The 12,296-nt window shown below is 34.7% G+C and overlaps 1 protein-coding gene across 2 annotated transcripts in view; it reads left to right on the top strand.

Annotated features, from left to right (window-relative positions):
• The window catches only part of LOC110379064 (beta-arrestin-1), a 112,823-nt gene extending 102,602 nt beyond the window's left edge, over nucleotides 1–10,221 (top strand). For both annotated transcript variants that reach the window (XM_064034585.1, XM_064034584.1), the window contains exons 7-11: nucleotides 1,203–1,264; nucleotides 1,698–1,761; nucleotides 4,177–4,285; nucleotides 7,019–7,157; nucleotides 7,267–10,221. In XM_064034585.1, coding sequence (XP_063890655.1) covers nucleotides 1,203–1,264; nucleotides 1,698–1,761; nucleotides 4,177–4,285; nucleotides 7,019–7,157; nucleotides 7,267–7,793 — 901 coding nt within the window. In that variant the 3' untranslated portion in view covers nucleotides 7,794–10,221. The remainder of the gene's footprint in view (nucleotides 1–1,202; nucleotides 1,265–1,697; nucleotides 1,762–4,176; nucleotides 4,286–7,018; nucleotides 7,158–7,266) is intronic.
• The last annotated feature ends 2,075 nt before the right edge of the window (nucleotides 10,222–12,296 follow it).

The following is a 12,296-nucleotide window of genomic DNA, read 5'->3' as shown; positions in this document are numbered from 1 at the left end:
CATCCCGTGGGAACCTCTGCACGAACCCGGATAAAAAGCCTATAGCCTTCCTTGATAAATGAGCTATCGAACACTGAAAGAATTTTTCAAATCGGACCAGTAGTTTCGGAGATTAGCGCGTTCAAACAAACAAACACTTCAGCTTTATTAGTATAGATAAAAACTCTTTTTATCAAACTCCGTGTAAATACTTCTATGAAGGCTTCAACAGCAATTGACATCTGACACAGAAATGACGTGTAAACGAGACATCTTGTAAATTATAGTCTGAAAGAATAATAATCGGGAACAAAATGAAGAAATTGCTTATAAGGCAAGTGCTTAATATAGAAAGTTACACATAAATCTATCAATTTACTATACCTTTCAAAAAGACCGAATTAAAACTACCTGAGCGAACAAAATAAATATTTTCTCAGTACCAGAATATTTGATCACTATCACTATGAAGACCACTTATTTATGTTACCTACAATTATTGAATTAACTTGACACAGTCTAATGGAAACTTCAGTAAAACTTATTAAATATGTAGCGACAAAACACTGTGTAGGTAATTTATAGGTCGGAACTTAATATACTAGTTATACCCCCCAATTCCGTCCACAATACCGGTAAAAAGTAACCTATTTCTTTCTCAGGCTCTAGCCCATCAGTGCACCAAATTTCATTGAAATAAATTCGATAGTTTTGGCGCATAAGTGCGACAGAAAGGCTGCTTTTCTTTAGCGTCAAATTATTAGTAAAGATCATTATGGCCTGAGTGTTTATCGTAGCAGAGTAATTCATAAAAATATTGATTTTTAAACATAATTTACTTTGTCAATCAGACTTTGGTACTAGGTATATTTTAATCATTATGACTTTTTATGCTTCATTCTTTTCACATTGACCCTTTAACTAATCCGTTATTATTAAAGTAACATAAAACTATAATTTTTAGTTTTATGTTACTTTAAATATTCAATCAACCGTGACTCATCTATATTCTACTAAATTAAATTCTCACACTATCAGTGCCGTCTAAAAACTTTCAAAACACATTACTCATTCAGAACGGGTACCAAATTGGGTTAGCATTAATGATTCAAAGGCTGACTTACTCGAAAACCCAATCGAACAATTAAATTAGAACTTCAAACTGTTGAGAGTTGATTAAAAAATTAACAAATTAACTATTGAAGCAAAAACTTTGTTCGCAGGTTGAAAAATAAAACGAAAATGGAGTCTGACGAGAACTGTCGACCGAAACCGGAGGAAATTGGTAAGTCTAACTTTGAAGCTATACTGAGAACTCATTTTGACTTTCATGAATGGTCAGACTTATGCAGAGTAACAAGATTTAAACTATACAGCTGAATTTTCAAAAGTGTTGTACAAATTGTATTAGCTCCGAGTATTTAATTCCGATTTTTGTGGCTTAATTAATTTATTATTTACATCTGATTTGCATAACACTGACAATGCAAACACATTTTCCTCTCCCGTTTGTTATTTGTTATATGAAAGCTACACTATCTCCGAGTAACATAGCCTATAATAATTTACCCCAGCCGCGGCTCCCAGGACGTGGATGAAGCCGCAGGAAAACAGCTAGTCATTTATTTGTTAACTCATAAGTTAAGATTAACGAGAAATACTTTGAAGTTCAGCAGAAATTATTACTGTAGGTGTTTAAAGGTTTCATGTTGTTACAGAAAGTTCAGAAGTCCAGCCACCCAGGGCTACAGTGGAGAAACCCTTCCTCCTGTCTGATGGAAGGTGAGATTTTAGAGCTTATTTTGTCTTCGATGATTGAACCGAAAAATCAACAGATAGATAAAATACCCGTATAACGATGCGAAAAAATGAATAAAGCTAGAAGTTTATATAGGTATGTACACAAATTTTTATAGTAAGTTCAACTCAGTCGTGCGCGCGGCCTTATGTGTGGGTAACCCTTGTACATATACACTGACTTTGTGTGCGTGACAAGAGGTACAGTCGGGTACAATACAGTTATTTAGGGGTTGTATACGGGTGTTTAAAGAAAAACAGTTATTACGTAATTTAATGTTTATTTATTTATAATGATTATGAATCGCTACTTGAAAAATCAAATGATGAATTTTCGGATTCGCTACTCTCCAAGGTGAATTATAAATTCTGACTCCATGTCAAAATGTCTATAGTATTCTTCTTTTTTCTTTTGTACATGTCGACAAGTATTAACCCACATCCCTTCATCAATTTGACTTAAACGTTCATTTATGAGTTTCATTATTTCCGTCTTATTTTGGTCGACATTATGCGAAGCAATTTTTGTTAACATTATTATACTAGATTATACCTCTTTTTACATTCTTAGTCCACACTTTTATTTATTGTCCGCGTACCCCGAGCTAGAAAATATGTAAGGAGTATTTAATTCATCTTAGATATTTCACCTTATTTATTTCTTAGATACTGTCAATGTCAATTTGGCAAGACGTATGAGAAAATAATGAAAAACTATATTTAACAATAAAAAGCTTTGAATGTTATTTCTTCTTAGTAATTTCTCCGTGAATAACTAGTATTTTCGTAAACGACTGTACCCATAACAAAAAGCGATAAGAACACGTCATGCTCTGACGACGTCACTGTCACACGAATGAAAGTTGTATATTTACAAGCCGACGCACACATAGGGCCGCGCGCAAATCTGAGTTGAACTATATATACACAGTATATAAAGTGTAGAAAGTCTTCGAGTATTTAGTACTATACTATAGAATTATGAAGGTAGTTTAAGTGTGTCTTGTTCTGAATTCAGAAACGCAAACATTCTGAACAATAAGCGAGCATGGCGATTTTTTTCTTTTACTACTCTTCTCACTGCAACACACCTACTTGTAGATAAAAGGGACGTGCTCTTCATGTCTTTAGTTGGATATCAAGTATTAATTCATTATTTTTTACTCATGGATACCGGAGGTAGTTCCCGTAGCGAGAAAATTGTTTATATCCAGTTGCTGTCCCATCGCGGGGGCAGGTGCCCTGGGCACAAACATTTGTCTCAGACTGCAGTGACTAATACAAATTGTTAGATTAATTAATGTTCCTCTGCGGTTGCAGTGGCAAGTCTTTAATTATAAAATATAATTCAGTGCACCTAACATAAACTTAATCTATCTACTTTATTTGCTAATCTCCATCTTATACTTAAGTATTGTTATTTAGTGAGTCTCGAAGACTCAGGCTCTTTACATAAATGTTTTTAAATTATATTACATAAGTAACACTAATTCAACTCTAATGACTTCAAAACCTGAAAGTTTAGCAAAAGTCCTAGTTCAGCACTTCACAAAGTCGTTATAAATAGTTTTCATAACAATTCTGTGTACACTAAGTGGAATTCCATGAACTTTTCTAGTCTAGTAGGCACTTATTGTGTGTAGTTTAAATTATGCGCATAGTGAGAATCGAATGATAAATGCTCTTACATTTTCAAGCAGTTTAAGAAAATGTATACCGATTTAAAAAGCTTTCCTCTGATGAATGAAACGGAGAGTTTAATTACTTCGAACTTTAAATCCCTGAGTTAAAATTGTTCCTATCTCCAATTTAACATTCAAACAAATCATGACGAAAATCTTACATTTTCGCCAACTTGCAACTTAAAACACACTCCCCTTTAAACCGTATAATTGTTACTTTCACTTGTGCAATTATGCTAATGGCGGCATTTTGTAGGAACGCTGGTAAAAGTCGGACTTTTGCTAAAGTTATTCAGCGACTGCCGGGAAATATGGCATTCGTTAGGTTTCACAATTCGCGAGAATACTCCGCCTTTCAGGGGTGTAATATAAATGGTAAACTGTTAAATCCTTAGACCGCTACATTTGCATTCAATTGCATTAATTTGTTTTGGAGATTTATGAAAGATTTTGCATCTACGTGTAATGAAAAATCTCTTTTTTTTTCTTTTTAACCGCTGAATGAGTACCTAACACTTTTGAAACAGTTACGAGTAAAACGAAAGTTTTGTCTGTGTTTTTGTCGAATATAATTTATGCAATGATTTACTTGCTGATACGTCTATCTATAAAAGAAAACTAATGAGACTGTTTTCAATGAACTTTAATGAAAAATATTTAATCTATTATTAAATGCTGCTGAAACAGACGACTAACTATATAATTTTCTTTCCTATAGAGTGGAGCTAGAAGCTTGGCTGGACAAACCGACATATTCCCACGGAGAGTCAATCAGAGTCGGCGTGGTCGTCGCCAATCATTCGTCCAAAACTGTGCGACGGATCAAGGTGTGTACCTAATCAAAATATTTATGTACTAGATATTGATACAAAGGAAGATATTTAAGCGTCTTAGCCAGAACATATTTGATATTTGTTCTGTTCAATCGCAAACTATTTTTTAGAACAAAAGAGTTTGTTGGGTTGAACTTAATAAACTCAGAAACTATACTAACCCCGATGTGAAAAATTCTTTGAGTGTTAGATGATTCTTTGATTATTTATCGCGGAATGCAAGTTAAGCTTTTTATCCCGCTGCGCGGAGTAGTTCTCCAGCTACGCGGGTGAAAATGCTGGCGAAAGATCGGAGCTAATATTCTAAACAATCAAGTACCTAAGCTTTTTATGCTTCCGCCACTTAGTATAAAAGGTATGAAAGCTCTCGGTTGTAACGTAACAAAAACTTGTGCCGTCTAAAACAAGCTTATAATCGTTTCACTTTGTTAACTTCGTACACAATTTTCCCGTACAAGACCGACATAAAAAGCGTTTATGTGTTAACTTTCAAAGCAATTTGCGCAAGCAAAAACATCGTAGGTAGGTATATGGTAAGCTTTTCTGACTGCCAAGTTAATATTTACAGCGGTACACCTTTTCATTCATTACCAGAATATTAAAGACTTTACTTTGTACCGTTACATGGTGTTTAGTATATTTCTATTATATATTTTTTTTATTTTTAAGGCAAAAGGCAAAACCCAAAACCATTGCTAACCCCAGCTTTTCATGTCGTTGTAAAGAAAAGAGTTAGGATAGGTGTAATATAAATTTAAAAGTTTGTAGGTACCCACAATTTTTGTTTTTGATTTACATTCACAAAGTTTTGCAATCTCTATACTAAGGTCTTATTCTTACTGTCGTTCAGTACTGGATACGAAACATACTTTGAAAATACTTCTTCAAGTTGTATTTTTGCAACAACCTGTATTGTATTTTCTTATTTCTTGGATATTGGTCGTATTTTATAAAAACCACGTGAACAAAGAAATATGAGGGGTATTTTTCTTGCAGAATAAACTAGTATAGTCTCTGGTAGTGTTTTACTAGAAAGGTCTCTGTCTAGAAAACTATAAAGATATAAAATAATAGTAAAAATCATTTTCATATCAGACTAGCTATGGCTTGAAGTTTTTACTGCTATTGGCACCATTACAGCAGTTATATTATTCTAAGTATATACATACAGGCTACCATATAAATTAGGCATAGTAACGTTCTTCTATAAATTATCCTGGTAATTGATACTAATGGTTCTTACCCTCGCTTGTCTTAGTATGTTTAACAAATAGTACCTACATTACATTACAAGACAGATACAAATAGCGATACATAGGTACAGTCAATTAATCTATTAGTCACTTATCTTAATCACTTAGTAAGCAAGCATTACTCCGATTATCTGATAATCCATTCGCGGTCAATGTACCGTACATAATTAATGAAAATCATAAGCTACACAATCCTATTACAAACTTGATGGAACTGACGACTGAGATATTTGCATATTCTATATTGTTATCCTTTCTGTTCAACTATTAATGATTAGCATAGTAACACACACGAATAAATATATAAGGTACTCATGCCTTATCGATGTCCTGCTAGCCGATTATCGGCCACGGCGGTTCTTCTCATATAAGGAGATCAGCCAGCTGCTCAGGACATATTATAGGGCACAAACATTTTCGTAGACACAGGTGCACTCATTATTCCTTCACTCTCATAGCCCGATGGGATGGTATTTTGACACGATCGGAGAGACATCAGGCGTAGCAGGACATTTACATGTTCTCCGATGCATGGGTGTATCAATCACCAACTTTCAGGCTTTGAGAAAGTTTTTAAACATTCAAACAATACTGATTATACGTATAACGTTCCCTTTGAAAAGAACTTTTCAAAACATATTGACAAAGTTAAATTGAAGCTGGTAAAGTAACAAGAAAGTAAAGCCAGAAAGATAATTTTAAAAGTAAGGCGTTTCACACTGCGCAAAAAAATCGCAGCGTCTTGTACAAAGCTCGTTTAATCGCGTCTTAGCGGCTGTGACGTCACGAACCGCGGGTTTCGCTTTATCGCGCGTCACCGCATGGAGGTAACTCTGACGAAAATGTAAGGGGGGAAAATATGTACGTGTATTAAGAACATGACAGGATGATTTAACAAACGTGCTTATAAATTATAGCCGTGTTAACCTACTAGAATAACATGTTTAAATTATTTACTAAAAGGTTTTCATGAGCATATCCAAAGAAGTAAATATAGAAAATGCATTAAATAATCCTGCATCTACTTATTCTTTGCATTTTAGACACTCACAAAAATAAGAACTTTCACAAATAATGAAAGCACGACTCCTGAAACGTACAAATTAAAGCTGGAGCTATCCAAGTCAAGCCACCCACAATTAGGTTCTTACATAGAAATCGCTCAATAAAATGGCTGACTGAGCAATATTAGTGAAGCCTTTCACGTCGCAACAAGCTTGCTTGGTTACAAATTTCGTAAGCAACCAAGCTTTGTATATTAAATTAGACTTGAGTATTAGTTCCGCTTGCCGCGCCGAACCGCGCCGCCCTTAATGTGAAGCGACGTTTAATTATGACGTTATTTCATACTTAATGTGCAATTTCCATTCAGGCTGGCGGAAAATTTCATCCATTTTCTAGAACGCCATTATTATTTAGTAAATACTTGATGCTTTTTGTTACGAAGGTAAAACTAGGTGTTTTTGTTTGACAGGCCCTGGTGGTTCAACATGTGGATGTGTGCATGTTCTCCAATGGGAAGTTCAAGAATGTGGTCGCTCTGGTGAAGGGCAATGATGTTGTCCTGCCTAGCCAGACCCATACTGACACTTACACCCTCACGCCCCATAGAGGTAAGACTTCAGAAAGAACTTTGTATATAATGCTCTTCTACACCATAAACTGATACAGAAACTTTGTGATTTGAGAAGATGTACGAAGCATTTACGTACTTGTTCACAGGTATTACCAAAAATTGGATAGCACTCGAAGATTCGTACTCAAAAACAGGCGCCAGTCTCGCGTCAACAGTACTCAGTAACAATACGCCTGAAGACAGAAATGTGTTTGCGATATACGTATCGTATTACGTCAAAGTCAAGCTAACATTCAGCGCAATGGGGGGAGACTTGTCGCTCAAACTTCCCTTCACACTCACGCACTCGTGTATCAACGAGGCGCCTACCGACAGCGTCACAGAAGAAGCTACTCATAAAATGATTCTAGAAGGGAAAGAAAATAGTGAAGACGAAGACAGCAAAGCTGAAATAGAACGAGACAAGCAAAACAACAATGGAGACGAAGCACCCGGAGATGACGCTGAAGTTAAATCTCCAGAGGATCACCGCTTGGTCGCCGACGTCTTAGTCAACATCGAGAACAAAATGGACAGACCCAAGAAATTCGAGGGTCAAACTGAAGTGCGAACTGTGAAACCTAGTGATGAAGAACTGGATCTTATCGTCAAGTACCCGGGGTCGGACACGTGATCCGACGACGAACTAGACAATACAGGCCAGGGTGAAAAGACTGACATTAAAGTGAACGCACCAGCGATAGTCAAGTGCAAAGCAGAGGTCCAAATTAATAAGAGTGGTTTTGCCGAAAATCTTAAACGAGCCGTGTGTTGTATAGACAGAAGACGACAGTCATAGCTTAGAGCTTTATTGTTCAAAATAATTGTTATGAAAGTACAGAATAAAAAATATAAACCAATGTTGACACTTATTTCTTAGTGTTTGCAATTCACGGGGCAAATGTAGGCCCAGTAAACAAATCCGAGGAATGCTTCAATTTCGTCTGCAAATATACTTTTGGAACACGCGTTTCGTAAAATTACAGCAAACAACATTTTATTATGAAATTGCTACTTTCGCTTCCGTGAATTACAAATATTAATATTTTTTCATTTAGAAATTGTTTAGGAATATTTCGAAGGACGCGAGAAGACTAAATAAAACCGACGTCAATCGAAACTCGTCTGATGTTAACGAATTGCATCTAGTCACTATTTAGGAAGTAATTTGAATATTGTATTTTTAATATTTTAAGGATTTTTGATAGACCTAAGACTTGTCGGTTTGCCGACAAATGAAGCCTGAATGGATATTACGCTTACTAAATTGTAGTCAGTGTTTTGTAGTATTAGGATTAAGATTTGTATATCGATTTGTAAAGTTTTTCAGTGTCGTTTTCAAGCGCTGTTTACAGTGCTATATAACCTTTTTCATACGTGACGTTTCCCGTCGCATTTTACTATCGATACGACTTATTCGATTTAGCACCAATTCGAGTTCATACACATTAATTTAGAATAAAATTGTTGTGCTCGTCTCAATATTATTTGAAACTAAGATTGTAAAATCGTTTCGTCCTTGCTTCGGTTAATTTTCTTATCACAAGTTTCAAGCAAGTGACAAAATTCCGATACTTATTTGTTGATGTCAAACACAGAGATACAAACTTGTACCTATCAAAAGTTTGCTTTAAATAAATCAATTTTAAAATTGATTCACAGTTTGTAGACAAAATATAAATTAGCTTTTCATCATTCATTGCACTTTGACGAAGTTATCAAAAGTTTTGGCCGCAGATGTTTCGAATTGTATTACAGTTTTTAATAATGTTTAAACATGTTGGATCTTTGAGTAAAGTGTTTTTGAGCTGTCAATTACTTTAATAATGTTTTCAAATAATCTTATTTATTATCTATCAAAACATAGAATTCAAAAGTTTTTGAGTCTGTTACATTTTAGAGGACAAATGCTGATGATCAAACTTGGATAAAAGACAAGATCTAAACTTTATTAGATTTATTATGCTTAAATGAAACAACTAGAAGATGAACGGTAAAAAAAGAATGAATTTTAAGTAATCTTTGAAATTGACTCGGTAAAATTACGATAAAATATTTCTTACGGATAAAAATATCAGACATATTCCTGATTTTATCTTTTTCACACAAAGATAGATATTTGGCTTTATAAGAGAAAGTAGAGGCGTCAAAGAAATACCATCTTTTGTACACTGTGACAAGCGTTTGATCCTTTTGATTTTCTTTTGACGCGAACGAATTGAAAAGCGCTACAAGTTTTGTAAGAAAAAATATGAAAAACTCGAGATGAATCTTCTTTTCAGAAAAGTTCGTAGACACGTCATCCGATAGTATGAAATTTGTAACGTTTTCAATAAATAACTATTACATTTTTTAACTTTCATGAAAGCTCTGTAGGAGTTTCACAGTAGCTTGAGTTGTTATGAATATACGCACATCTTCAAATAAAATAACAGACATTAATTCTAGAAAATATTAAGATTATAAATAATTCTAAACATCTGTGGCCAAAATAAATAGTAGCACCATTGACATAGTATTTTGTAAGTAATATAAACATTTAAATGAAATTAGTACTATTAAATTAGTAGTTTTGTTAATTTCTGAAAACGTGATTTCACGATATCGCAATTACAGTAATGTTTTAAATGATTTTGAAACGCTAAGGCTTGAGTTTTTCGTTTCCAACCAAATTCGAAAAGTGCTGTTAATGACATAATTATAGCGTTAATTCATATTTTTTCAGTACAAGGGTTTTGCGCTGATAATTATGCATCATACCTGAATTTTACATAATTAAAAGAGTTTTCAGAATAACATTATTATATTTGTTTTCATTAATTGTTGCAACATAAACGTAATCCATTAATATCATGAGAAGTAAGCACAATTTAATTATTAGACTTATTAATTTATGTACCATCAAACAAACCATTTGTATGTTTTGTAGATATTCATTAGCGAAATAGGTATTTTATATTTAAACAACACTAAATTGTACGTATATTAAAACTGTAGACGAAAATGTAACTCAACATATTTTTCAGTGTTTGTATATATTGTAAATATATTTCAAAAAATTCTCTCGTTGTTTCATTTTCACCCTCTGCTATATTTCATTAAGAGTACTAAAATAAATGAAAAATCATGATCACATACATTTTCTTTTTATCTTGCAGTCGTAACGTAGACCATAAATATTTTTATTACACTTTTGGGTAAAGTAAGTATAATATAAAGATACATACTAAACAAATAGATTGCTCAATTTTAATCAAATCCATATTACAAAGGTATACTTTCTTATACCTACTTACTTGAGCTTCAAGTCATCTTGTATTAACATTGGAACTCAAATATCAAAATACCAAAATGCATAACCAAATCAAACACTAATCTAAGACCAGACAGGCGTAACCCTTCATTAATAATGCCGGAATATTCTAGAACCGATGGCCACAGCAGCAGGCCATGCATGCAATTTGTGTTCCAAATACGTCAGACCCAGCCATACTGCTAGTTGAGTGATAGTATAAATCCATGGAGAATAAAATGACTAGTGGAGATGTCATAACGCAAAATCTCCTGAGGAAGTAGCGCGCCGAATTGCCGTTGTTAGGGGAACGAGGAACGTTACTAGCTCCGCTTTTACATGCCTTCTATGGAACCTGCCCATTATTTTCACAAAAAAATCGCCGATCAATCAAGACAGGATTGGTTTTGATTTGACAACGAACCCGAGCGCCTCGTTAGTTCTAGTAACTGATCACGCCTACCGCGTAGGTACGTTGCTTTACGCTTGACCTACAAGAAGACGCCTGACCTACCTTATGGCATCTCCGCTATGTTTTCTCCCTCCGTGGTTATAGCATAAATCCTAATGCTTGGACATAAACTAGTTGATAACAAGCAATCGATTTATCGGTCCTGACGTGTGTTTAGCGGGAATGATGACGTACGTTTATCTCAATTATGGTTTAGATAAACGAATTTTGGTTTATTAAAGGTAAATTGTTGATTTCGGTAGGAGGATTGTCTAAAATGTAAGTTTAAAAATAGACAAACCAATTTTATATTTCGGCTGGTGACTGAGATGAGGTATTTAACTACTCTCAGAATTTAGTTCTGGTATCCTTTATTTTGCTTGTACAAATACACTACTCATATAAATTATTATAACTGAAATATCACAGTGTTGGAAAAAGCAAAACTGCCGATATTGCTTTTCAGTTTATGTAAATAAACTACAAAGTAAACAAACAGTTTTAAACCACAGTTTGTTTTGATTTAAAACAATATTTTAGGCAGAATAATCACAATTCAAAATGATAGCTTCAGAGTATTATGTTTACATAATAAAAATGCTGTTTCAAAAGTAAATATTGGTTCAGAATATTGTTAGTAAAGCTAAAGTATGTAGCAATTATTTAACAGCACTTTATTATTTACACTATAAATCTGAAGCTTTAAGTTAAACAAGGATTTATACTTATTCTGAAAAGAGTATCAGTACATGTTTTATTGTCAGAAGCACATTTATATACTTTCATCAAGTAAGGCGATTATCACACTGCCCCGCATGATGCAGCGTAATGCGTGGATGCGTTTTTTTCCGTTGCTTGTAAATATCTCCGTTTTTATGGAAAACACGCATAGTCCAACACACTGAAAATGCATCCACGCGCGTTCATGCGGATCACGCACATACATGCGGAGAAACACGCAACCCCGCGCGTAGGTGCGGGGCGAGACGCATGGTATGGCACACCGAATCCCGCAGTGACGCGCGTGATTTTGAATGGGCGTGACGTGTATATTTGAAATTGGAAGCCGCCGTGCGTGAATCTACAAAACGCACCTACGCGCGTGAGTGCGTAAAAAACCCGCACGATGATGCAGATCTGCACTCCCGCAGGAAAGCGCGTAGGTGCGTCGACACGCAAGATGCAGCGTGATGCGGGGCAGTGTGAAGATCACCTTATGTCAGACTTTAACCCCTATCAAAGTTAGACACGAGCAAGATAATCACAACCTTCGATAACTATCTAATATCTAATCACTGCCTAGTGCCTAAATATCAGCCGTCACAACAAGCTCTATATAACACAACATAGTAGAAACCTGAACATTATGTTTACTAGAACTTACCGTGATTTTG

The sequence above is a fragment of the Helicoverpa armigera genome, chromosome 5, assembly GCF_030705265.1.
Source record: "Helicoverpa armigera isolate CAAS_96S chromosome 5, ASM3070526v1, whole genome shotgun sequence".
Lineage (NCBI taxonomy): Eukaryota > Metazoa > Arthropoda > Insecta > Lepidoptera > Noctuidae > Helicoverpa > Helicoverpa armigera.
This window is presented reverse-complemented; position numbering and strand designations above follow the sequence as displayed.